The 27,625-nt window shown below is 45.0% G+C and overlaps 2 protein-coding genes across 2 annotated transcripts in view; one reads left to right on the top strand and one right to left on the bottom strand.

The window, feature by feature from the left end:
- HEATR5B (HEAT repeat containing 5B) overlaps positions 1-8,670 on the bottom strand; it is a 67,345-nt gene extending 58,675 nt beyond the window's left edge. The window contains exons 1-3 of the mRNA XM_073672625.1: positions 8,567-8,670; positions 4,279-4,433; positions 1,380-1,591 (exon numbers count right to left, since the gene is read on the bottom strand). Of these exons, the coding sequence (XP_073528726.1) occupies positions 1,380-1,591; positions 4,279-4,404 (338 nt within the window). The 5' untranslated portion in view covers positions 4,405-4,433; positions 8,567-8,670. The remainder of the gene's footprint in view (positions 1-1,379; positions 1,592-4,278; positions 4,434-8,566) is intronic.
- Positions 8,671-8,673: 3 nt separating this feature from the next.
- On the top strand, positions 8,674-21,909 carry CEBPZOS (CEBPZ opposite strand). Its single transcript, XM_073672626.1, has 5 exons — positions 8,674-8,959; positions 9,658-9,757; positions 17,538-17,582; positions 20,165-20,246; positions 21,598-21,909. Coding segments are annotated over exons 1-5 (231 nt in total). The 5' UTR covers positions 8,674-8,956; the 3' UTR covers positions 21,599-21,909.
- The last annotated feature ends 5,716 nt before the right edge of the window (positions 21,910-27,625 follow it).

Here is a 27,625-nt window from a genome sequence, read left to right as displayed (position 1 = left end):
AGTGACCACAGCCTCTGCCCCCTGATGATGCTTCATTTGCACTGGGATTCTCATGCGAAGAGTCATCAAAAAGGAAGTAGCGGAAAAAAAAATAGTTTAGATTATGGCACTAAATAGACAGGGATTTAGAATGAAACGGAATTTAGATTTTGAGACTACCCCTTTATGAAAGTGTCCTAGCAACAGAAAATGTTATAAAATTAAAGGAAACCTGTCACCTCCGAAAACGTTATTCACCTGCAGATATATAGAATTAATCTGCAGGACAGCAATACAATGCTGCCCACCAGGAGAAAATTAACTTATTTCCTCCTGGGAGCCAATGGCTTTCCACTATAATGAAGCATCTACAGTCACCACTCACAGCACCTAACTATCCTGTGAGCAGTAACTGTAAGCACACCCTGGGCCTGCCGCGCATCTGTGCAGAGAGAGCTGTCAATCAATGTGCCAGGGTGGGTTTACAGCCGCTGCTCACAGTACAGTGAACGGTGGTCTGCTGTCACTGTAGCTGCTCCGTGCACAACCCCAAGCTGGTGACTTCCAGCAGGAAATAAGTCTATTTTTTCCCGGTAGCTTTCAGTAAGGTGGCCGGGCAGGATTACAATGCTATTCTCCTGCATATTATCCGTATGCCTGCAGGTAAATAGCATTTTCCTAGGTGACAGGTTCCCTTTAAGCAATAACCATCACACACTTATTAAACCCCCTGCCATTCTGGTGGCCCCTGACAACTTTGCAGTGATGATGCCATGTACATCCATTGTATGACCAATATGGCCAAGTGGCCCCATGAAATCATTACTATTGAGGACAGTGAGTGGCTGCAGGGTCAAAGAAATGATGACTGTAATGTTGTCCAGCAACACTGGTGGGACTCTTAAAAAAAAATACTATTGCTCAGTTGTTATGTGACAACATTTCCTGCACAGGTTGTGTGTGGTACTGCAGCTCAGCCTCATTCACATCTATAGAGCTGGGCCACAATATCAGACACAAACCAAAAAAGGCAGCAATCCCCCAATAAACCACCTTGCGCTGGATGTACATGTGTGTAGTGCTGCACAACACTGACACTATAGGGAATTCTATGAGCGCGTCCAATGGTGCGGGGCTTACAGTTAGGCTGCGGGGCTTACAGTTAGGCTGCGCGGCTTACAGTTAGGCTGCGCGGCTTACAGTTAGGCTGCGCGGCTTACAGTTAGGCTGCGCGGCTTACAGTTAGGCTGCGCGGCTTACAGTTAGGCTGCGCGGCTTACAGTTAGGCTGCGCGGCTTACAGTTAGGCTGCGCGGCTTACAGTTAGGCTGCGCGGCTTACAGTTAGGCTGCGCGGCTTACAGTTAGGCTGCGCGGCTTACAGTTAGGCTGCGCGGCTTACAGTTTGGTTGGCAGATAGGCAGCAGTGTCATCCTTGCTCTTTATCATTTCATTGCACTTGTCAAGTGTCTGGAACACAGTGTAGGTGTCTCCAATGCTATAGAGAGTGGCAAGATTCTTGGCTAGTAGTTTGCGTGTCGGTGGCCCAGGGGAACTACTTATGAGCCCAGTCAGCTGCTCCACAAGTTTTTTCTGGTTTTCTTTGATGTCGGTCTGCAATAAAAATAGATGTTATATAGAATACATTGTGTGTAATTACAGAACCGATCCGTACAAGCACGTTTGCTATAGACTCAATACACCTGCTCTGCAAATACCTCTAACATAGAGATGTCAAACTCTGGCCCATGGGCCAAATCTGGCCCGCAGGGTGGTTTTACTTGGCCTGAGACACCAGATCCATTACCACTATGTGGGGCCCATTATTCCGTATGGAGGACTATGTGGGGCCCATTATTCCGCATGGAGGACTATGTGGGGCCCATTATTCCGCATGGAGGACTATGTGGGGCCCATTATTCCGCATGGAGGACTATGTGGGGCCCATTATTCCGCATGGAGGACTATGTGGGGCCCATTATTCCGCATGGAGGACTATGTGGGGCCCATTATTCCGCATGGAGGACTATGTGGGGCCCATTATTCCGCATGGAGGACTATGTGGGGCCCATTATTCCGCATGGAGGACTATGTGGGGCCCATTATTCCGCATGGAGGACTATGTGGGGCCCATTATTCCGCATGGAGGACTATGTGGGGCCCATTATTCCGCATGGAGGACTATGTGGGGCCCATTATTCCGCATGGAGGACTATGTGGGGCCCATTATTCCGCATGGAGGACTATGTGGGGCCCATTATTCCGTATGGAGGACTATGTGGGGCCCATTATTCCGTATGGAGGACTATGTGGGGCCCATTATTCCGTATGGAGGACTATGTGGGGCCCATTATTCCGTATGGAGGACTATGTGGGGCCCATTATTCCGTATGGAGGACTATGTGGGGCCCATTATTCCGTATGGAGGACTATGTGGGGCCCATTATTCCGTATGGAGGACTATGTGGGGCCCATTATTCCGTATGGAGGACTATGTGGGGCCCATTATTCCGTATGGAGGACCATGTGGGGCCCATTATTCCGTATGGAGGACCATGTGGGGCCCATTATTCCGTATGGAGGACCATGTGGGGCCCATTATTCCGTATGGAGGACCATGTGGGGCCCATTATTCCGTATGGAGGACCATGTGGGGCCCATTATTCCGTATGGAGGACCATGTGGGGCCCATTATTCCGTATGGAGGACCATGTGGGGCCCATTATTCCGTATGGAGGACCATGTGGGGCCCATTATTCCGTATGGAGGACCATGTGGGGCCCATTATTCCGTATGGAGGACCATGTGGGGCCCATTATTCCGTATGGAGGACCATGTGGGGCCCATTATACCGTATGGAGGACCATGTGGGGCCCATTATTCCGTATGGAGGACCATGTGGGGCCCATTATTCCGTATGGAGGACCATGTGGGGCCCATTATTCCGTATGGAGGACCATGTGGGGCCCATTATTCCGTATGGAGGACCATGTGGGGCCCATTATTCCGTATGGAGGACCATGTGGGGCCCATTATTCCGTATGGAGGACCATGTGGGGCCCATTATTCCGTATGGAGGACCATGTGGGGCCCATTATTCCGTATGGAGGACCATGTGGGGCCCATTATTCCGTATGGAGGACCATGTGGGGCCCATTATTCCGTATGGAGGACCATGTGGGGCCCATTATTCTGTATGGAGGACCATGTGGGGCCCATTATTCTGTATGGAGGACTATGTGGGGCCCATTATTCTGTATGGAGGACTATGTGGGGCCCATTATTCTGTATGGAGGACTATGTGGGGCCCATTATTCTGTATGGAGGACTATGTGGGGCCCATTATTCTGTATGGAGGACTATGTGGGGCCCATTATTCTGCATGGAGGACTATGTGGGGCCCATTATTCTGCATGGAGGACTATGTGGGGCCCATTATTCTGCATGGAGGACTATGTGGGGCCGATTGTACTGTATACTGGTTGGCCTGTGACTTTGTCCAAGTTTTACATTTTGTCCCTCTGTGTGTTTGAGTTTAAAGGGAACCTGTCATGTCATTTGTATAAGTTAAACTTCCCCCAGATTGTTGTTAGTGATGCAATGTGCATCACTAACATGCTTTTTCCATGATAATCAGTGCTATAGTCATTTGCCAAAAGCACTTTATATAGTTATAACTTACTTGCTCATTCAGTCATAGGGATGTTCTTTACCGTATTTAGTCATGCTGGTAGCCGCCCACTCAATTTGATCTCTAATTCGGCGTTTGCGCACTTTTCAGCTTGTTCAGGGTGTTTGTGACACTGCCTGCGGCTGCACAATGTGTAAGGTATTAATCTGTGATTGTGCATTGTTCCTGGGGTCCCCGCACGTGCGCACAAAGTCAGTGGACCTAAAGAGGGTGAGCCGCGCGTGCGCAGTGAAGCTGTGTTGAGTTCTCAGCTTCGCTGACTGTGTACGCATGTGTGGGGTGTCAAGATTAGGCGGGTCCCCGAGCTCAGTCCCACACCACTCATATCTAAACAGTCTGTCATCAATGTATAATATAGGAATACCCCACTAATTACTTCAGTGGTCCTGTTCTCTTCTATTCACTACAATAACTAGAAAAAAATATGTTACAGAGCCACTAACTCTCGATGCAGCACGCGAGTATGGTGGAGGGACTGCTCTATATAGAACGAGGCTGTTCCAACATAAATTGGTAAAACTTCTTTACTTTTCAGTGCATTGATGGTTTTTCATTCAACTCCTCTGTCACATACATAAATGTAACCATCTAGTGCAGAATCGCACTTTACCTTGTTTGCCGCGATGAGCACTTTGTCCAGGAAGCGCAGCCATTCAAAAATAAAGACGGGTTTTTTAGCCTCTGTAACCTGAGCCAGAGCATCTTCTTTCAGTAGCAAACTGTGGGCGAGCTCCATGTCTTTAGAACAACAGGCGCTGAAAACAACTGGAAGGAGAAATTACCAAGAGAATTAGTAAGATCCTCGTGAGATCTGTGCGTTATATATGCCGACTAATGGCCACCCGCGCTCCGCACGTGCAGGATAACGGCCACCCGCGCTCCGCACGTGCAGGATAACGGCCACCCGCGCTCCGCACGTGCAGGATAACGGCCACCCGCGCTCCGCACGTGCAGGATAACGGCCACCCGCGCTCCGCACGTGCAGGATAACGGCCACCCGCGCTCCGCACGTGCAGGATAACGGCCACCCGCGCTCCGCACGTGCAGGATAACGGCCACCCGCGCGCCGCACGTGCAGGATAACGGCCACCCGCGCTCCGCACGTGCAGGATAACGGCCATCCGCGCTCCGCACGTGCAGGATAACGGCCATCCGCGCTCCGCACGTGCAGGATAACGGCCATCCGCGCTCCGCATGTGCAGGATAACGGCCATCCGCGTTCCGCATGTGCAGGATAACGGCCATCCGTGCTCCACATGTGCAGGATAATGGCCAATGTGCACAGCTTTAATCTGGATCTAGGATACAGATTACGGTATACATTGTAGGAGTAATCCTCTCCACTCACTCCTGTATCGGGAGGTGAGCGGGACCAATAACACCACGAACACATATCTGCTTCAGTAACATAGTATAATTATATGTCTACTGCAAAATCAGAGAGTGAAATATGAATTAAAATAATTAGATTAGAATTCAATTGCCCGTAACACATAATGTTTGTATGATAATTCCCCGGACCTCTCGATTACATACATCTTTGGATTATTATTCACACAGATATGTTTAATTCAATAGGAAAATAGAAACACAGCTCAGGCTGTATGTGAGCAATGTGCAGAGAACACTGTAGCCCTGTATACTGTGCAGTGGTCATAGCCAGGAACTGGACATTAGCTCTTGTTCAATTGCCTAGGAAGTGGGCTGCAAACACTGCATGGGGCTGCGATTTTCTGCTTCGTACATTTCTTACATCCACAGATCTGATAATGATGACCAATCCTAATAGGCTATCAATATCCAACTAGCGGACAACCCCTTTAAAGAGTTCTACCAGGCTTAAGAACCTGATCACAGCTATCTATCACAATGATGTCTGACACTGGCCCCATTTACTAATACACTACAGTCTCTAAGAATAAGGACAGCTTTGTTCACACAGGACAGACGACATCAATCATTTGTGGGGTTTTATTAAGTCACATTTCTTCTTTTTGTCCAGTGGTATTAGTTGATTTCTTTTTGTACCAAATTCTTCAATATGGCACACGTGGATCATGATTTTTTTTCAAAATAAGAAACGTTTTTTTTTTTTTCTTTGTTAACCTTTTTGCGACTTTTTAACGCAAAATGTCACATGTTCAGCTAAAATTTTGCAAAATTTGTACAAAAATTTCAGATGTACATAAAATTACTTCAAAAAGAAGGGGAGGGGTCATCTGGAATAAAACTGTGCAAAAATGTTGCAACTTTTTAAAAAGTCAGAACTGATGAATCAGCTGAAATCATCAAGAAACCCCAAACCCGGCCCACTATGGCGAACATTAATCAAAACAAGAAAACCCAGGCAAACACTAAAAATGCAATATTGAATCGGGGGTACTGGATCCAGTAATACAACAGTTAGTTACCTTCAGAAATTAATGAGTGATAATTTATCCCCCTTATTCAAAAATTTATATTAAAGGTAATCTGTCACCAGGTTATTGCGACCCCATTTGAGAGCAGCATAATAAAGGGGCAGAGACCCTGATTCCAGCAATGTGTCACTTACTGGGCTGCTTGCTGTAGTTTTGATACAATCCCTGTTTTTCTCTGCAGCAGATCTACTATTTCTCTGAATGCTGAGCCCTGTATAACCCCGCCCACAACACTGATTGACAGCTTTCTGTGTACACTGTGCATAGGCAGAAAGCTGCCAAACAGTGGGGGTGGGGTTATACAGAGCTCATGAATATAGAGGATTACATGGCAGCAGGTTTACTAGTCCTCTAGTGATGATCTCCTGCTGATAAAACAGAAAGCAGCCCAGTAAGTGATACATTGCTGGAATCAGGCTCTCTGCCCCTACATTGTGCTGCTGTCAGATTAGGAGGCATAAACCTTAGTGACAGATTCCCTTTAAATGGGTTATCCTATAAACCTGTCCAAACACTCGATTGTTGGGGTCCATCAGACTGGGGTCCTGTGTCAGTGTGAACTGAATGTTCTTACCCATGTGTGACCACTGCAATATTTGGAGCGGCGGTCACACAGAGAAGTGAATGGAGCGGCGGTCACACAGAGAATTGAATGGAGCGTTGGACACAGAGAAGTGAATGGCGCGGCGGTCACACATAGAAATGAATGGCGCGGCGGTCACACAGAGAAATGAATGGAGCGGCGGTCACACAGAGAAATGAATGGAGCGGCGGTCACACAGAGAAATGAATGGAGCGGCGGTCACACAGAGAAATGAATGGAGCGGCGGTCACACAGAGAAATGAATGGAGCGGCGGTCACACAGAGAAATGAATGGAGCGGCGGTCACACAGAGAAGTGAATGGAGCGGCGGTCACACAGAGAAGTGAATGGAGCGGCGGTCACACAGAGAAGTGAATGGAGCGGCGGTCACACAGAGAAGTGAATGGAGCGGCGGTCACACAGAGAAGTGAATGGAGCGGCGGTCACACAGAGAAGTGAATGGAGCGGCGGTCACACAGAGAAGTGAATGGCGCGGCGGTCACACAGAGAAATGAATGGCGCGGCGGTCACACAGAGAAATGAATGGCGCGGCGGTCACACAGAGAAATGAATGGAGCGGCGGTCACACAGAGAAATGAATGGCGCGGCGGTCACACATAGAAATGAATGGAGCGGTGGTCACACAGAAATGAATGGAGCGGTGGTCACACAGAGAAATGAATGGAGCGTTGGACACAGAGAAATGAATGGAGCGTTGGACACAGAGAAATGAATGGCGCGGCGGTCACACAGAAATGAATGGAGCATTGGACACACAGAGAAGTGAATGGAGCGGCGGTCACACAGAGAAATGAATGGCACGGCGGTCACACAGAGAAATGAATGGAGCGGCGGTCACACAGAGAAATGAATGGAGCGGCGGTCACACAGAGAAATGAATGGAGCGGCGGTCACACAGAGAAATGAATGGAGCGGCGGTCACACAGAGAAATGAATGGAGCGGCGGTCACACAGAGAAATGAATGGAGCGGCGGTCACACAGAGAAATGAATGGAGCGGCGGTCACACAGAGAAATGAATGGAGCGGCGGTCACACAGAGAAATGAATGGAGCGGCGGTCACACATAGAAATGAATGGAGCGTTGGACACACAGAGAAATGAATGGAGCGGCGGTCACACAGAGAAATGAATGGAGCGTTGGACACACAGAGAAATGAATGGAGCGTTGGACACACAGAGAAATGAATGGAGCGTTGGACACACAGAGAAAGGAATGGAGCGGCGGTCACACAGAGAAATGAATGGAGCGGCGGTCACACAGAGAAATGAATGGAGCGGCGGTCACACAGAGAAATGAATGGAGCGGCGGTCACACAGAGAAATGAATGGAGCGGCGGTCACACAGAGAAATGAATGGAGCGGCGGTCACACAGAGAAATGAATGGAGCGGCGGTCACACAGAGAAATGAATGGAGCGGTGGTCACACATAGAAATGAATGGAGCGGTGGTCACACAGAGAAATGAATGGAGCGGCGGTCACACAGAGAAATGAATGGAGCGGTGGTCACACAGAAATGAACCGCGCGGTGGTCACACATAGAAATGAATGGAGTGGTGGTCACACATAGCAGTGAATGAGACCACAATTCTCATGACCAGTCCCAGTAGTCGCTCATTTATCATTGTCCTGTGGACCGGGGACGTGTTGTTCATGGGAAACCCCCTTTAACTCCATGTAATGATAGAGGAATATGTATAATGGTGCTGACATATCTCATCAGGTCTCAGTGTCATTATACCCTGGGTCAGTGAGACATGGCAGACAGACCTGGTGCCCACACCCTCCAGCCACTATGCCAGCATACTGCCCACATAACTGCTATCCTCGTATGCTCACATAACCCTCACTGCCCCCCATCGGGCGATAATTACCTGGGTGCACGTCTACAAGCCCCTCAGCTTCTGCTTACACTTCTGCTGTCACACATAGCCCCGCCTCCCGGAAGCCGCGTTTCCAGGCACTTGATGACGTGAATAGATTGCGACACGCAGCCACAAACTCTGCGGCCGTGCTGAAAGCAGCCATCTTTGATAGGGGCAACGCCGGAGACTACAGATGTCTGGCTGAAAACTATTAAGTGTAACTATTAGTGAAGCACATATTGACGACAGCCGTAACATCACTCGCCTGCGCTGCAGATATGAATTTCCTAGCAAGTTCTCAAAAGGAGTTTAATTGCCAGTACATGTAATGGTGTTTGCAGGAGATAACAAGAACTAATGTGACCCAGGTGCACCTTCTAGTGGAGCCACTGGGTTATAATGGTGAGTGTGCAGGGACAGATTACCGGGGAAACTCCACGTTTTTATATAGGCTCCAAAAAAACTAATGTCTCCTCACTGTACCTCAGTCCTCTACCCCTTGTAACTGCTCCGGGACGTATTACAGTAATAAGAACAGCAGAAGCTCGGACTTGTCACTGAATTCGTGAACGGTTTCAATAATCTATTGTCATTTACAAAGAGTTTTAGTTGTAGGGGTTATAGCCGCCACAGAAGCGCCTATAGTGCTGCGTGCCCACTACAGATGCCCTCATAGCAGTGTGTGCCTGCCTGCCACACATGCCCCCATAGCAGTGCATTCCCACCACACATGCCCCTGTAGTAGTGTGTACCTGCCACAGATGCCCCATAGCAATGCGTGCCCACCACACATGCCCCCGTTGCAATGCGTGCCCGCCCCAGGTGCCCCCGTAGCAGTGCGTGCCCGCCACAGATGCCCCTCCTTATTGTACATACCTTGTAAAGATACCCTAAATTTAAAAAAACTTAGGCAGCCAAATGAAAGCTATGTTTGTAGCTCTCTCAAGGCTACTAGATGCCTCATTCTAGTTGAGTTTTCAAGATTTAAAAAAAAAAACCTCTTGGGATCCAAAAAGAGATTTAAATTTTTTTTGGAGTGATTCTCAAAAGAATGATAATACAATTAAACATATGATTGTGTACGGTTTTCTTGCTAACAGGTGAAGATTAACAGCAAACTTGTGAAGGGTGTGCTGGCACTTGAACTGGCTGGTGTAGTTGGCGCATACCTGCTATACTTCAAAATGGATACAAGCCAAGGTCGGGTTCCTTAAAGTTTTTCTCAATTTACAAATATATACCTCAATTCACATATCCATTTGTTGTCCATTTGTCTGTTCCTTTTTTATCCTGTTCAATTCTGTTTCAAACAGAAGCAGAGGTGCCCATTGATTTCTATAGTGTCAGTTTGTTTTCTGTCATTCTGCATGCACGACATTTCTTTTTTTTTTTTTTCATTCTAAAATAAACAAAAGGAAAACAGACTGACCCCATAGAAATCAATGAGCTGAGACTTCTGGTTCCATTTGAAAGATGTAAAGAAAGACAACACAAAGAAGAGAGCTCCATGTATGAATCGACGACACAAAAATGAGGGGGAGAGTTAATCACAATCACTTCCAATGGTTGTGGTGGACAGGCACAACACTAAATACAGCACAGGAGGCTCTCACAAACCACTGCCTCATTGACCGCCGGCACCAATCGACTTGAGCTGGAGCCATGACATAGAAAGGAAGAAAAGCGCCGGGTATTGTCTGGGTGCTGCGAGACATGAGACCAGCCAGCTGACTGCTCTCTTCTCTCGCAGCACCCGGACAATACCCTCTGTTTTTCTTCCTGTTCCTGTCCATACAGGAAACCACAGGACACTGATTCTGTTTATTTGTTCCGTTTGTCTTCTCTAAAGGGAGCACATGAATGAGAAACCTAAATGGGCGTGTGAATAGAGCCTAAGACTTGTTTCTCACAAGTATATTTGTCATCCGGATCTCACCCATTTTACTCCAATTGAAATGCAGGGCTGTTCTCATTGACATTTTCTCAAGTCTTTTTTTAAAAAAATGCAGCATGTGCTATTTTCCCCTTCTCCCATGACAGCACCACCTGAGAGAGGGTATCCGCCCATCAAGGACAGGAAACCTACTGAATAAAAGGGCGGTACCTCTCCTCTGCATCAGTTTGGATGGTACTGAAGATATGACTCACTCAGGTCTGGCTGGTGTCTGCCGAGGTCCAGGACACTAGCAGGTCTGGAAGCGCCACCGCCGGCCAGGAGGTTGGTGGTGTGCAGGCGGAGACATCTTTGCTGAAAAGTCTCCGACTGACATGCTATGCCAGGGCCCGATTGGCATGCCCGGTGTCAAGCACGTCGGAGACATGGCTGCCCGGGTCTGCGCATCTTTACTAGGAAGGCCTAAGAAGTGTAGCGCCAAGCCTAAAAATAAGATATGTGCACAGTGCGGGGATAACTTACCCAGCATGTAGCTGAAAGGACTCTGCCCAGATTGCATTCTAAAGACTGTCTCTGAAGAAACCCCCCAACTTCACCATTGATTTAAAATTCGTAATTAGTGCAGAAGTTAAGGACTCCCTTAAATCACTTATTCAACAGGAAAGGGGTAAAGGGGAGAATAAATCTAAATGGCAGGCGGCTGATTCAGACAATTCTGTAATATCTGAAGATAGAGTTGAATTGGACTCCTCTTCTTCTTCCTCCTCCTCATCCTCTGATAGTGATACATGGGGAAGGCCGTGTTTTCCCATGGAAGACACGGATAAGTTGGTCAAAACCATTAGCGCCACCATGGGCATATCAGATACTAGAGTTAGAGTTTGAACTTGAGAGATCAAACCTGTCTACTGAGGGAAGAAAAGAAGATCAAGGGCCTTAGTGACAGTGGCAGTCACCAAACCTTTCTTGACTTTAAGAAGGACAATGTCACTAGAAGGGACGATGACTTTTTGTATTTCAGCAGTCCAATGGGCCCAAATATACTCCAGGCAATTGCAACAGGACATTCTAAGTGGCGAAAAAGGGCTCAAAGGCTCTCGGTAACTATCGATTACATGACATGGTGGCTGGAAATAGAAAATCTGTCACTTGGGGTCCCTTGGTCATATCAGATTGAGGCTATAATAACGACAGTTGCAAGCTCGAATGGATGGGGAGTGCATCTGAGGGATTGTGTGGCCCAAGGAATCTGGTCAAAAACAAAAGGGAATATTCATCAAACATGAAAGAGCTGCTGGCTGTAAAAAATGCAATAGCAAAGTTACTTTCCTTCCTGCAAGGGTATCATGTTCGTTTCTTGTCGGGCAATGGTGGCCTACATCAACCATGAAAGGGGCACGAGATCCTGCTCTCTGATGGTGGTGGTGAAGGAGATCTTTCAGATTGCGGAACAGCATCATTTGATACTTACAGCGTTACACATAAAGGGGAAGGAATACAAAAGAGCAGATTTACTGAGTCGAAACCAACTAAGACCAGGAGAATAGGAGCTGAATCAATCAGTATTCCAACAGATGGTGGATCGTTGGGGCTAGCCAAATATAGACCTGTTTGCAAACAAACAAAACAGGAAGACCGAAAGATTCTGCTCTCTAGATCCAAAAGAAAAACTCCACGCAGTGGATGCTCTGCAGATTCCTTGGGACTTCAACCTGGCCTATGTCTTTTCCCCATTGATGTTGATTCCTGCACTGTTAAGGAAAGTCAGGGAGGAACAAGCGAGGATCATTCTGATTGCCCCATTTTGGCCCAAGAGGCCATGGTTCTCATGGATAAGAATGATGTCTGTATCGGATCCATGGATCCTCCCAGATGTTCCGGATCTCCTCAGTCAGGGTCCAGTTTTCCATCCGCAGAAGTCGGGCCTTCATTTGACGGCCTGGAATTTGAGAGGGCATTATTGATTCAGAAATGGTTTTCCCCGAACTTATTGCCTACTCTGCTTAAAAGCAGAAAACCAGTAACAACCAAGATATATTGTAGAACCTGGGCAAGGTTCTTGTCTAGTTCGGGGCAAACCTTAGTAAGTAAAACACCAATTAATGCCATATTAGAATTCCTCCAGAAAGGTATGGAAATGGGCCTATCTACTAGCACTCTTAGGCCACGGCCCTACTATCAGTATTTGGTCAAGATCAGACAGTATTTTTTCTCACTATTCTCAGGCGTGGGAGCCAAAACCATGAGGAACAATCAGAGAAAAGGTATAATAAATGCAGAATTGTGCGCTTGTTTCTATCACCCACTCCTGGTTTTGGCTCCCACTCCTGAGAAAAAATACTGATCGAATACGGACCAAATACTGATAGTGGGGCCGTGGCCTTAAGGTGAAGACGTCAGCCCTAGGAGCCTTATATAACTATAATCTGGCGGCTGATAGATTGTTAGGTTTATCAAGGCATGTGACAGATCCAGGCCAGTACCTGGGCCAAGAATACATCCCTGGGATTTAAATCTGATCCTGGAGGTTTTAACTAAGGCCCCCTTTGAACAACTAGAAGGATTGGCAGTCAAGACTCTCACCTTAAAAACTGTGATATTGGTGGCTCTAACTTCGGCCCGTAGAGACAGTGACATACAGGCACTGTTGGTTAACCGTCTGTTTACGCAGATTTCAGAGGATAGGCTGGGTCTGGTCTTAAGACAATCCTATCTGCCGAAATTGGCCACAAAATTCCATAGAAGCCAGGAAATTGTCCTCCCCTCCTTCTTTAACAATCAAAAAGACGCGGAGCAACGGAGACTTCACACCCTAGACGTTAGACGGATCCTGGTAGAGTACTTGGCTGTGACGAAACAGTGGAGGAAGAGTGAGGCTTTGTTTGTTTCATTCCAGGGAGTTAGAAAAGGCCTCAAGGTAACAAGGGGTACCCTAGCTGTATGGATCAGGGAGCCTATTAGGATAGCCTACTCCTCTAGTAATGTCAGTTCCAGAGAACTTGAAGGTTCATTCTACCAGGGCCATGGCAACCTCCTTGACAGATAAGGTGGAAGTGTCTATCGACTGGATATGTAAGGTAGCAACATGGTCTTCTCCTTCCACCTTCTATAACCATTGCCAACTCGATCAGTCTTCCTCTGCTGATCTATCCTTTGGGAGAAAGGTGTTACAGCCGGTGATTCCTCAATAGATGTTGTTCTATATAAATCTCTCAGGTGGTGCTGTCTTGGGAGAAGGGGAAAAATCTTAGGTACTTACTGGTAACAGGAAACCCTTATATTCCCTCTTTTTTATCACTGGTTGATGTGCACTACTTAATTTGGGTGTATAGTTAGGAATAATGATGTTTGTTTGGTATTGGTTATACAAATAACCTTGGAGGTCCTCTTAAGCTCTGAAACCCAACTGATGCAGAGGAGAGGTACTGCCCTTTATTTCAGTAGGTTTCCTGCCCTTGATGGGTGGATTCTCTCTCTCTCGTGGTGCTGTCATGGGCTCTGTAAAATCCCATTCCAGGTAATTAACTAAGATTTTCAATCCATTTTACTGACAGAATAAGCTGATGAAGGACTATGGGGAGTAATTAAAGCACCATTGTGATGTTGTTGTTTTTGTTTTGTTTTTTTTAATTCACCACCAGAGTGATATCACTAATGCATGTTCCCTACCCTCAATATTATACTCGCCAGCCACTGTCTTTTGCTGTTCTCGGCGCTGTTCCGGTCTTCTTCTGTAGTTTGGGACCTGCCGGATCGCTCCTGTGTTTGCTGGATGATCCTTAGGTCACAACTCGATGTAAGTCTATGAGAAGCAGAACAAGGCCAGAACGCAGGTCTCATAGACTTACACTGAGATCTTGTGACTGTTACCTCTGACTTCTGGTCACTCAGATGCTGCGGTCACAAGATACTGGACAGGAGCAGCATCGGGAAGAGCAGAAGACGACAGCTGATGAGTATATTAGTGGAGGCAAGGTACATACATTAGTGATACCACTTTGGTAATGACATTAAAACAAAAAAAAAACTGCCATAGTGGTGCTTTAAAATACTGATGCATGAGTTGTTGAACAGTTTTGCAACCATATTTGCATTTATTACTATTATTTTCTACTGGGAGAAAAATATCCATTTTTTCCCAACAGAAATATAATGGCAATGAAGGAAAATACTGAAAACATGATCAAATACAGATGCACCCGTCTCATAGGTCCATAGGACATCTTTCACATATGTGTGTTTCACGGATAGAATACAAACTTATTATAGTCTATGGGGCTGTTCAAATGTCTGTGGGGTTTTTTTTGCAGACGGAGTGTCACTAATCGGAGATGCCAATGCAAGTACATAAGTGAAAACACAAGCTCTAATAGCATCCAAGTTGCATTTGTTTTTCACTGCTTGTTTGATAGAAGAAGCTTCAGAAACCTCCATTATTTATTTTAAGCCTCAATCAGACATCCATTTTTGACATACATATTCTATCAGTGTTTTTCATGGATATAAATAACATGTACCCATTCTAATCTATGGGACTGTTCACATGTGCATGTTAAAAACACAGAGATGCCTGTTTTTGAGCTGAGTCATGGATAACAATTTCCCAGTCTATGGGTCTGTGAAAAATCACTGTCAGCAAGGGCAGCTATATGTCAGCAGAGGTTTACTCACCTATTGAATGAGTAATGAGTAACTAGTAAACCTTAGTTAGGCCACGTTCACATGTTTAGTATTTGGTCAGTATTTTACATCAGTATCTGTAAGCCAAAACCAAGAGCGGGCGAAAAATACAGAAGTGGTGACGTGTTTCTATTATACTTTTCCTCTGATTGTTCCAGTCCTGGTTTTGGCTACTAATACTGATGTAAAATACTGACCAAATACTGAACGTGTAATTACGGCCTAAAACCTGCACAAGAACAATTAGTGCCATTGGCTAATAAGAGAGGTGAAAGAATACAATGGACCTATACCTGTATGTCTGATGTATTCATGTGTTCCTACCACTCCCCACTTTTAACCTCCCGAATACAATGGACTTTTTTGTGCCACTTTGGAAAATGTATTTATAATATATACCGCTATTCCCCAGTGCTTTACATATACACTACTCCAAAAAATAAAGGGAACACTTAAACAACAGAATATAACTCCAAGTAAATCAAACTTCTGTGAAATCAAACTGTCCACTTAGGAAGCAACACTGATTGACAATCAATTTCACATGCTGTTGTGCAAATGGAATAGACAATAGATGGAAATTATTGGCAATTATCAAGACACCCTCAATAAAGGAGTGGTTCTGCAGGTGGGGACCACAGACCACATTTCAGTACCAATGCTTTCTGGCTGATGTTTTGGTCACTTTGGAATGTTGGTTGTGCTTTCACACTCGTGGTTGCATGAGACGGACTCTACAACCCACAGAAGTTGCTCAGGTAGTGCAGTTCATCCAGGATGGCACATCAATGCGAGTTGTGGCAAGACGGTTTGATTTGTCTGTCAGCGTAGTGTCCAGAGGCTGGAGGCGCTACCAGGAGACAGGCCAGTACACCAGGAGACATGGAGGGGGCCGTAGGAGGGCAACAACCCAGCAGCAGGACCGCTACCTCCGCCTTTGTGCAAGGAGGAACAGGAGGAGCACTGCTAGAGCCCTGCAAAATGACCTCCAGCGGGCCACAAATGTGCATGTGTCTGCACAAATGGTTAGAAACCGACTCCATGAGGGTGGTATGAGGGCCCGACGTCCACAGATGGAGGTTGTGCTCACAGCCCAACACCATGCAGGACGCTTGGCATTTGCCACAGAACACCAGGATTGGCAAAGCCGCCACTGGCGCCCTGTGCTCTTCACAGAGGAAAGCAGGTTCACACTGAGCACATGTGACAGACGTGACAGAGTCTGGAGAAGCCGTGGAGAGCGATCTGCTACCTGCAACATCCTTCAGCATGACCGGTTTGGCAGTGGGTCAGTAATGGTGTGGGGTGGCATTTCTTTGGAGGGCTGCACAGCCCTCCATGTGCTCGCCAGAGGTAGCCTGACTGCCATTAGGTACTGAGATGAGATACTCAGACCCCTTGTGAGACCATATGCTGGTGCGGTTGGCCCTGGGTTCCTCCTAATGCAGGACAATGCCAGACCTCATGTGGCTGGAGTGTATTAGCAGTTCCTGCAAGATGAAGGCATTGAAGCTTTGGATTGGCCCGCCCGTTCCCCAGACCTGAATCGGATTGAGCACATCTGGGACATCATGTCTCGCTCCATCCACCAACGTCACGTTGCACCACAGACAGTCCAGGAGTTGGCGGATGCTTTAGTCCAGGTCTGGGAGGAGATCCCACAGGAGACCATCCGCAACCTCATCAGGAGCATGCCCAGGCGTTGTAGGGAGGTCATACAGGCACGTGGAGGCCACACACAATACTGAGCCTCATTTTGACTTGTTTTAAGGACATTACATCAAAGTTGGATCAGCCTATAGTGTGTTTTTCCACTTTAATTTTGGGGGTGACTCCAAATCCAGGCCTCCATTGGTTAATAAATTTGATTTCCATTGATGATTTTTGCGTGATTTTGTTGTCAGCACATTCAACTTTGTACAGAACAAAGTATTCAATGAGAATATTTCATTCATTCAGATCTAGGATGTGTTATTTGAGTGTTCCCTTTATTTTTTTGAGCAGTGTATTATAATCACTGTCCCCATTGGGGCTCACAATCTAGATTTCCAATCAGTGTGTCTTTGGAGTGTGGGAGGAAACCGGAGATCCCGGAGGAAACCCACGCAAACACGGGGAGAACATACAAACTCCTTGCAGATGTTGTCCTTGGTGGGATTTAAACCCAGGATCCCAGCGCTGCAAGACCACTGAGCCACCGTGCTGTCCATGAAACACACTGGAGAGACTAGCCAAATTTACAGATTATATAATAGATTTAAAAAAAGAAAGCTAGTATTTTTCATAAAATCACATAGTTGACGCCATCTTTTGCAGACATGTACTTTTATATTCTCGCTATATGACTGATAGTCTTCATGTACTTCTGCAGAATTTATACCTAATTACTCTTGTCTCCTCTGTCAGATTTCCGGCACACAATGAACAGAAGATTTCCTTCCATTTTAGAAGGTAACGATTATTTACATTTTTTTGGGGGGGGGGAAACTATCCAGCAATAATACTTAATAATATTAAGGGGATTGAACACCCTTTTTTATTTCAAAATGGACCCATGGTTGTCCCAAAAGGAAAAATAAAGACATGTATTGACCAGACAGACCCCGGCCATTCTACTGTATTGCCACTTGCTTCCCTCTTCAGTCTCCTCACATTTTCCTACTTGGGCAGTACATGACTGCTGCAGTTTTATATTGTTAGCAGTGGTGGCACACTGATTGGCTGCAGTGGTCACATGACCTCCCTGAAAAGGCAACGAAAGCACCAGTTAATGCAGATATGGGTTAACCCCTTAATGACATGTAATGCAATAGTACATCACATGTCTGATGCCTGTGTGTGAAGTAGCATCATACTTGGGAAATGCCGGCTGTGGTACATGGCCAGCATGTTGCTGTAATTGAAGCGACTGGAGCCATCTCTAATCGCAGCTGTTTAACCATTTAAATTCTGGTGTCAGCCATGAAATCAATGGCGCTATATAAATAAATAAATAATTTCTGACAGTGACATTTACATAGCCCACTCTCCAGTGCACCAGCTATCATTGGCCGCCTGCTACCGGATCACAGAGCGGCTGTTGGGTTGTTATTAATGTCATCTTTGTCATCCTTTGAAGCCCAGCCTGTGAAGAAGAGCAACATTTTGACTATATGTATGGCAGTATATAGAACATGCAATCAAAAGGTTGAAGGTTCAAGTCCCCTAAGGGGAAACAAAAATAAGAAAAAAAAAATTTTAAAGTAAAAATTTTAATGAACACCTCCCTCCTTCCCCTTTGCACCTGTTTAATAATAGATAAAAAAAAACATATATGCATCACCACAACTGAACTATCAAAATATAAAATTAACTCCCTAGGGACAATGCCATATTTCATTTTTTTGCACTTTCATTTTTTCCTCCCCTTCTTGCAAGAGCCATACATTTTTTATTTTTTATAGTTGCATAGGTTGAAAAAAGACCTAGGTCATCAAGTTCAACCTTTCTCCACCAATTGTACATTTTGTCACTAAATTAACTGTAACCCACAATGTTATGTGTACTGAGGAAATCATCCAGCCCTTTTTTGAAAGCTGTTATAGTGTCGGCCATCACTACCTCTTGTGATAGGGAATTCCACAGTCCGACTGTTCAGACTGTAAAGAACCCTTTCCTGTTTAGGTGCCGGAATCACCTTTCTTCCACCCGTAATGAGTGCCCCCTGGTCCTTAATATGGTCTTGGGAAGGAATAAGTCATGTGCTAGTCCTATGTACTGACCACACATATATTTATACATGTAAATGATCCCCTCTGAGTTGTCGTTTTTCTTAGCTAAACAAACTCAACTTTTCCAACCTCTCATCATATGAGAGACCTTCCATCACTTGTAATAATCTAGTTGCTGCCTTTGAACTGACTCTAACTTCTGAATATCCTTTTTAAAATGTGGAGCCCAAAACTGGATCCCCATATTCTATGGGATATTTTATGTAGACTTAGCCCTATGAGGGCTAGCATTCTGCAGGTCGAGTTTTCTTTTTCATTGGCGCCATTCATATTCACATAAAGTGTACTGAAAAACGGTAAAAGAAAAATTCCAAGTCCAGTGATATTCTGAAAAGAAAACAACACACAGTTTTGCCATTGTGCAGTAAAAATGACCTGGCATAGTGATTCTCCAGGTCTTTATGGTTACAACATTAACAAATTGGTGTGCATATATGAAAAAAAATATTTTTTTCAAGTGATGAAAAAATCAGAAATTTGTAAAAAAAAAAAAAAAATATAGGTTTGTGCTGCAATTTTCTGAGATCCATATCTGTTTTATTTTTCCATAGATTGAGCTTTGTAAAGGCTTGTTTTGCATGGCAAGCTGATGGTTTTTATGCATACCATTTTGGAGTAGATACGTTTTAATTGCTTATTATTGCTTTTTTGGAGCATTGCAGGGAGCAAAAAAACTTCAATTCTGTGGAAACCCATCACCACCCTGTGATTGCATCTGTGGTGGGGTGGGCATGAGTGCCCGGAACACACGCAGCATGGTCGCCCAGGCAGGATCACATGGTTTAAATCAGTAATTGACAGCAACATTTAATGGATGCCTACTTATTTAACAATCGGCCCCAGTTAGATGTAAATGTCGGCATCTGTATTTTGGGAGCAGACTGACCTCCCGATCTCACTCCATACACCCACAATTGCACAGTGACATAATAGAACATCTTGGGGTGGGAAGGGGTTAATTGACCCAAATGGTAAACTCAGTCTTGACAAGAAAACAAGGACAAACCTTCACACTGTTATGGTGATGGAAACCTAAAAAAGTTATGGCTCTTGCAAGAAAGGGAGGAAAAATACGAAAGGGCAAAAACAAAAAAATTTCCTGGTAGTGAAGGGGTGATCTCTAACCTGGAGTGGGGAAAAAAGGAAATGACTAGATATGGGCAGTGCTAATATAGTGTATGCCGTATCCTGGAATATTTCACTGCAGATCAGTATAGAAGCTATAACAGACTGTTTACACGATTTTATTTGGTTTGTGAACAGTTTACTATAAATCCAACGAATGGGCCGGAGTACAGGGAATCCGGGAGCGAGATGCTTTAACATGGGAAACAAAGAAGAATTGGTAAGTTCTAGATTTTCTATACCTTCTACAGTATACAGATTTGTGTGCAAATCTATATTTTTATTCACCAATACTTGTGCCATGGTGAAATCCACACAAACACGGGGAGAACATAGAAACTCTTTACCGGACACCAGTAAGACAATAAACCTGGAAGGGACAAAAAGCGAAATAGGGTCTTATCTGGGTAGATAGTGTGGAAAAGAATCACCTGATTAGGTTGTGTGCACACAACCACTGAAAGAAACTTAAGCTGCTGCAGACCCACGAGGAAGGAATCAAAGGTACTGGAACAATATGGGCTAAACTGCGCTGCAGTCGAATGATGATGAGAAGACAGGAATCCATTTCTGCGGTTTATTGGTCAACGCATTTCGAAGCTTCAAACTTCTTCATCAGGACAAAACCACGGTAGTCATCCGTGATTACCGTGGTTCTGTCCTGATGAAGAAGTTTGAAGCTTCTAAATGCGTTGACCAATAAACCGCAGAAATGGATTCCTGTCTTCTCATCATCATTCGACGGGAGCGCAGTTTAACCCATATTGCTCCAGTACCTTTGATTACAATCCACTGTATGGAATCTCTGATTGCCAAGATTCAATTAGAAAAGACCATCACTGCTTCTAAATGGGGGGCCTTTCTCATCTGGTGACAGATTCCCTTTAAAGAATAGATAAAGTTATAGAATGGCAAAGTCAAGTCAAAGTCCTGACCTTAATCCTACAGAAATTTTGTGCAAGGACCTGAATTGAGCAGTTCATGGGAGAAAACTCAGATTTGAAGCTTTCTTGAGCTAAAATTGGGCTAAAATTCCTCCAAGTGCTGTGCGAGGCTAATCAACAATTACTGTAAACATTTAGATGCAGTTATTACTGCACAATGGGGGTCACACTACATACTGAAAGCAAAGGTTCACACACTTTTGCCACTCACAGACATGTGATATTGGATCATCTTCCACAATAAGAAATTATAAAGGCTAATATTTTTGACTGATTTATTTGATTTGATTCTCTTTATCTGCAAAAATCTGATGTAGTTGAACTTAAATTTGTGTAGAAATATGGAAAATTCTGAAGGGTTCACAAACTTTAATGCACCACTGTATATTCCTTATTGACAGACATCATTGTCTGATTTTCCTGTATAGCAGAATAACTCCTTTGGATATTTATTTTTAGAGAAATTATCATGATTAAATTTTTCATTTTGAATTGGTTGATGGTTTTAGAGTTTGGATACTTGATGTAGTTGAATTTAAAAAAGAAAAATAATTTTGTTAAATTTACATTTTGCTAAAGACTAGAGAAATGTTCATTTTAAAAATACATGTATTTTTTTTCTTCTAGATGTGGTCCACAGCCATGGATATCAATACACAGATTGTGCCGATGTTTATTTTTGATGGTGTTTCACCATATAGACTCTATAACGGATCTATAAATTGCTGCCATTGTAAAGACATAAGTGAGATTCCCAATTGTGATCATCATTTGCTATTCTACCAAGCACTGGGAAATAATTATTGTATCAGACCTGAGTGGCATTCTGTTGTAAATTACATTATTTTAGCACTCTTCTATGACATTTTGTATTCAACTGAATTTACTCAAGCAAAAATGAATATTAACAAGTAAAAATAACAGGTGTTTTCTTTTACTTCTGTACATTGAGTTTAGAACATAGAAATGCGGATCCCGGTCAATAGAAAGTCTTGCTGCCAGCTCATCCACATATGATATCATTCATCAGAACAAGATCTAAACACATCGGGGCCAATTTATCAAGTCTGTCATCATACAGGCTACACCGGTCTTGATGGAGTACAAGGCACCAAATTCATTAAGAGGCACATGCCACTTAATGAATTTGGCGCATCTTATAAGTGTTGTGTGCCTCACGAGAAATGCCAGAGACTGGAGTAGCATTTCTGGCATACAAAGCGCCATCACTTTTAAAAGGAATGTGTCACTCCCTGGGACCTATCAGACCTCTAATATGGGCATATAGGTGATAGAAATGTGAATCTATACTTACCTGTATGGCCCATATTAGCGGTCTGCTTGCTTTGTAGTAGCTTTTTATTAACTTAGTTCTGGCAAGCAAATTCCCGCCTATTAGCTCAATTTCTATATCCCCCCTCCCCTGCACGTCACAGGGCCCTGTGACGTGCAGTTCCCGGCCGGATCCAGCGCCTGCGCAACTTACCCTGTACGGAAGGCGCAGTAATCGCTGCCGTCTGTGTAGCCTTGTGGAGCAGGAAGCTTGTGTGCAGGCGCCGGTGAGTCACTTTGCCTTCCCGGCGCCTGCGCATCCCTATGCTATACAGGAGATAAGGATGTAAAAAGTGAGCGTCCCATAGTGGGACAATGTGTAAAAGAAAGAAAAGTTGTCACGGTCTCCACACTTTCCTTGTCTCTAGGTTACTATTGTGTGGAGGCTGTCAGTCTGATTTGGGTGTGCTGGGTTGTTTTTGCAATCATCTGTGTTCACTTCCCTTGATTAGTCTTCTACTTAAGCATGCTAGCTCCTTCACCCAGTGTCAATTGTACACTTGGTATTGCTTGTGTAGGACTGATCTCTCTGTACTCTGTGCCTGACCCAGTCTGACTATTTTCCCTTACCTGGATTTTGACCATTTGCTTGTTATCTGACTACTCTTTTGTCTGCTTCCTTTGTACTGCGCCATCTTCCTGGACTTGACTTTGGATTGTTTGACCTCCCTATGTTTATCTAGTAAGTAGCTCTTACATTATATTTCTTTCAGTAATATTAGTCTCTTCTCTCCTCTTCTGAGACTGTTATTTCTGTAGTGACTCGCGTCACATTACAATTGACCGTTAATTTTTTTTTCTTCCCACCTATGGATCCGTTACGTACTTTGTGTGATCAGGTGGCGAATCTGACTCAGTTAGTTCAGGATCTGGCCTTGGAACAACACAAACTGGCGTCCTCACAGGCTCAGTTACAAGACCAGATTTCTGGTACGTTTACAGTCCCTCAGAATCTTTCCTCTCCGACCACTGTCATGACTTCTGAACCATCTGACATATCTTTGAGCCCCCCTGAACCGGCTATAGCACTCCCTGACAAATTTTCGGGGGAGAAAGATCAGTTCAGAACTTTCAAAGAAAGTTGTAAATTATTGTTTACCTTACGTCCTCGGTCATCAGTGAGTGAGTCACAGCGGGTGGGAATTATAATGTCACTTCTGTGGGGCGGTCCCCAGACTTGGGCATTTTCTCTACCCCCTTTTGCTCCTGAACGTCTTTCTGTGGACGCTTTCTTTAACTCTTTAGGACAGATCTATGACGAACCGGATAGGGTCAAGGTGGCATAGACAAGGATTATGAACCTGACATAGGGGAACCACACAGCGGAAGACTACTGTTCTGAGTTTCGTCAGTGGTCTACTGAGGTTCTCTGGAATGACGCGGCTCTCAGGTGCCAATTCCTCAGGGGTCTTTCGGAGCCTTTAGAGGACGCTCTGGCTCTGCATGCTCCACCTGGTTGTTTGGTGGAGGCCATGACTCAGGCTATCCGCATGGATCGGAGGATGTGGGAGAGACGCAAGGTTCAACACGAGGTTCCATTTTGTCCACCGGGCCCGGGTCGTTTACCAGAGGTAGAACCTATGGAGGTTGGAGCTGCCAGCTCAAGGGTTAAGGAGAGGAGACGTCGCCTGGAACTTGGACTTTGTCTGTATTGTGGCCAATCTGGACAGCTCTTAAAGGATTGCCCAGCACGACCTGCAACGAATAAGCCGTCGGGAAACGCCTAGGTCTGGGTGATTGTCGAGGAGGTTACCCAGACTTACAGGTACCCTTTTACTCCTCTGATAAAGTGTTGTTGAATGCTGAACTTCTGTTTCAAAACCAGTGTCTATCAACATTTACCTTTATTGACTGTGGAGCCGCAGCTAGCCGCAGCTAATTTCATTGATTCGGGACTTGTTCAGAAATTAGGATTAGGGACAGTTAAGTTAGAAGACCCCATTCAAATTGTGGCTATTGATAGAACACCGTTGCTAAAAAATCTGGTTCAGTTAGTTACGGTGGAGTTCACACTCAAGGTGGGGTCACTTCATACAGAATTAATCTCCTGTTATGTCCTGGACAATTTACCTGCTGGGATTGTGTTGGGTCTTCCTTGGTTGCGCATGCATAATCCGATCATTGACTGGTATCAGAAAGATATTGTCAAATGGGACCCTCATTGTATTGAAAAATGTCTTAAATCTGTGTATGCTTGCTCTGTTAGTCTGGAGGGTCTTCCGGAATACCTGAAGGACTTCGGAGATGTTTTTTCGGAAGTAGAGTCTGAGATCTTACCTCCTCACCGTCCCTATGACTGTGCTATTAATCTCATTCCTAACTCCAAATTACCCAAAGCTCGCTTGTATAACTTGTCTGGCCCTGAGCGGGCATCCATGAAGGCTTATATTAACGAAAGTTTACGGAAAGGTCATATTCGTCCTTCCTCATTGCCGGTTGCCGCCGGATTCTTTTTTGTTAAAAAAAAAGATGGAGGTCTCCGTCCCTGCCTCGATTTCCGAGAGTTAAACAAGATAACTGTTAAAAATACTTATCCGCTTCCACTTATCCCCGATCTATATAATCAACTTTCAGGGGCCAAATGGTTTTCCAAACTGGATCTTAGAGGGGCATATAACCTGATACGTATTCGAGAGGGTGATGAGTGGAAGACAGCGTTTTTAACTTCTGAAGGTCTTTTTGAAAATCTCGTCATGCCTTTTGGGCTTACAAATGCACCCGCGGTCTTTCAGAATTTTATGAATGATATACTCTCTGATTATATTGGGAGATTTATTGTGGTTTATTTAGATGATATTCTAATTTTTTCACCTGATCTAGATATTCATTATAAACATGTCCGTTTGGTTCTGCAAAGGTTAATAGATAATTGTTTGTTTGCCAAGATTGAAAAATGTACCTTTTCTGTTCAAGAAATATCATTCTTGGGCTTCATTGTGTCAGCCTCCAGGTTTAAGATGGATCCTGGGAAGGTTCAGGCCATCATTGATTGGGTTCAACCCAGCGACCTTAAGGCTCTGCAGCACTTTTTAGGGTTCGCAAATTATTACAGAAAATTTATTAAAGGTTTTTCGCAGATTGTCAAGCCTCTTACGGACCTCACTCGCAAAGGGGCGGAGTTAAAGGTTTGGTCATCAGCAGCAGTCGGGGCTTTTGAAAACTTGAAGAAATGTTTTATGTCTGCTCCTGTACTTGTTCAACCAGATCTCCAGAGGCCGTTCATTGTGGAGGTTGATGCTTCCGAGGTTGGGGTGGGGGCTGTATTGTCTCAAGGTCCTAAGACTTTAACTAATCTGCGACCATGTGCCTTTTTCTCTAAGAAATTTTCTCCTGCTGAAAGAAACTATGATGTGGGTAATCGAGAGTTACTTGCTGTCAAATTGGCTTTTGAAGAATGGAGGCATTTTTTGGAAGGAGCCATTCATCTGGTCGCCGTGGTGACAGATCACAAGAATCTAGCGTATATCGAATCTGCTAAGCGGTTGACACCTAGACAGGCCAGATGGTCTTTATTTTTTTCAAGATTTAATTTTTCTATTACGTTCAGGCCTGGGTCTAAGAACGTGAGGGCGGATGCCCTGTCTCGTAGCCTTGATTCTGTGTCTCCTCCGGAGCCTCCTTCCTCCATTCTTCCTCAGGGTATAGTTGTGGCCATGGTTTCCTCTGAGCTGGAAGCTGAAATTCGTACTGCTCAGACCTTGGCCCCTTCCAATATTCCTGAATGCAAGTTGTTTGTCACTGTGTACCTCAGATTACGCCTTTTGCAAGAATTCCATGATTCTGTGTTGAGTGGTCATCCTGGAGTTACTGCCACCCAGAAGGCAGTTGCTAGACTCTTTTGGTGGTCTGCTATGCGTAGGGACATTAAAGACTTTGTGTCTGCTTGTGAAACTTGCGCACGCACTAAAGTGCAACATTGCCGGCCGGCTGGGGAATTGGCTCCTTTGCCCATTCCAGAAAGACCATGGACTCATTTGTCCATGGATTTCATTTCCGATTTACCTCTGTCTGGGGGGATGACGGCTATTTGGGTGGTAGTCGATCGATTCAGCAAACAGGCTCACTTCGTTTCATTATCTGGGTTACCCAATTCAGAGACTCTCTCCAAACTGTTTATTACTCATGTGGTACGATTGCATGGGGAGTACAATTCGTCTCTAGATTTTGGAGGGCGTTCTGCAGAAGGTTGGGGATTGATTTGTCCTTTTTCTCTGCTTATCATCCTGAAACTAACGGTCAGACCGAAAGGACAAATCAGTCTTTGGAACAAATTTTAAGATGTTTTGTCGCCGATCAGCAGGAGAATTGGTCATCCTTTCTTCCTCTGGCTGAGTTTGCCTTTAACAGTCGGGTTAATCAGTCCACAGGAACCTCGCCGTTTTTCTGTAATTATGGGTTTCATCCTCATTTTGGTGAGTTCTCCAGGATAAGTTCTGGGTGTCCTGGGGTAGATGTAACCATTCAAAAGTTGGGGGATGTCTGGAGGGAGGTTAAGAAGAATATTGGGGTGGCTCAGCATCGGCAGAAACAAAAGGCCGATAGGAAACGCTCGTCGGGTGCCGCCTTCAAGGTGGGGGATAAGGTATGGCTATCCTCTAAGAATATTAGATTGAAGATACCCTCACTGAAGTTGGGTCCTAGATTCATTGGTCCATATGAGATTCTGGAGGTGGTCAATCCGGTTTCCTTCCGATTACGACTCCCTCAGTCTTTCCGTATTCCTAATGTGTTCCAGAAGTCTTTGTTGAAGGAATTTATTCCCCCTGTTCTGTCTCCCTCGTCCCCGCCTCCTCTGGTGTCTATTGAGGGAAGCTTAGAATATGAGGTACAAAAGATCATTGATTCCCGTATGGTCCGGAATTCCCTTCAATATCTTGTACATTGGAAGGGGTATGGACCTGAAGAACGGTCCTGGGTTCCGGCTCATTCTGTGAGGGCTGATCGATTGGTCCGGGCCTTTCATCGGCGGTTTCCTGGGAGACCTGGGGGTCCGGTGGCCCCCCCTTGAAGAAGGGGTACTGTCACGGTCTCCACACTTTCCTTGTCTCTAGGTTACTATTGTGTGGAGGCTGTCAGTCTGATTTGGGTGTGCTGGGTTGTTTTTGCAATTATCTGTGTTCACTTCCCTTGATTAGTCTTCTACTTAAGCATGCTAGCTCCTTCACCCAGTGTCAACTGTACACTTGGTATTGCCTGTGTAGGACTGATCTCTCTGTACTCTGTGCCTGACCCAGTCTGACTATTTTCCCTTACCTGGATTTTGACCATTTGCTTGTTATCTGACTACTCTTTTGTCTGCTCCCTTTGTACTGCGCCATCTTCC

Source organism: Phyllobates terribilis, unplaced genomic scaffold, assembly GCF_046119375.1.
Source record: "Phyllobates terribilis strain yellow unplaced genomic scaffold, ASM4611937v1 Scaffold_3__8_contigs__length_932513732, whole genome shotgun sequence".
NCBI lineage: Eukaryota > Metazoa > Chordata > Amphibia > Anura > Dendrobatidae > Phyllobates > Phyllobates terribilis.
Note: the sequence above shows the minus strand (reverse complement) of the source record. Positions and strands in the feature narration are given on the sequence as shown.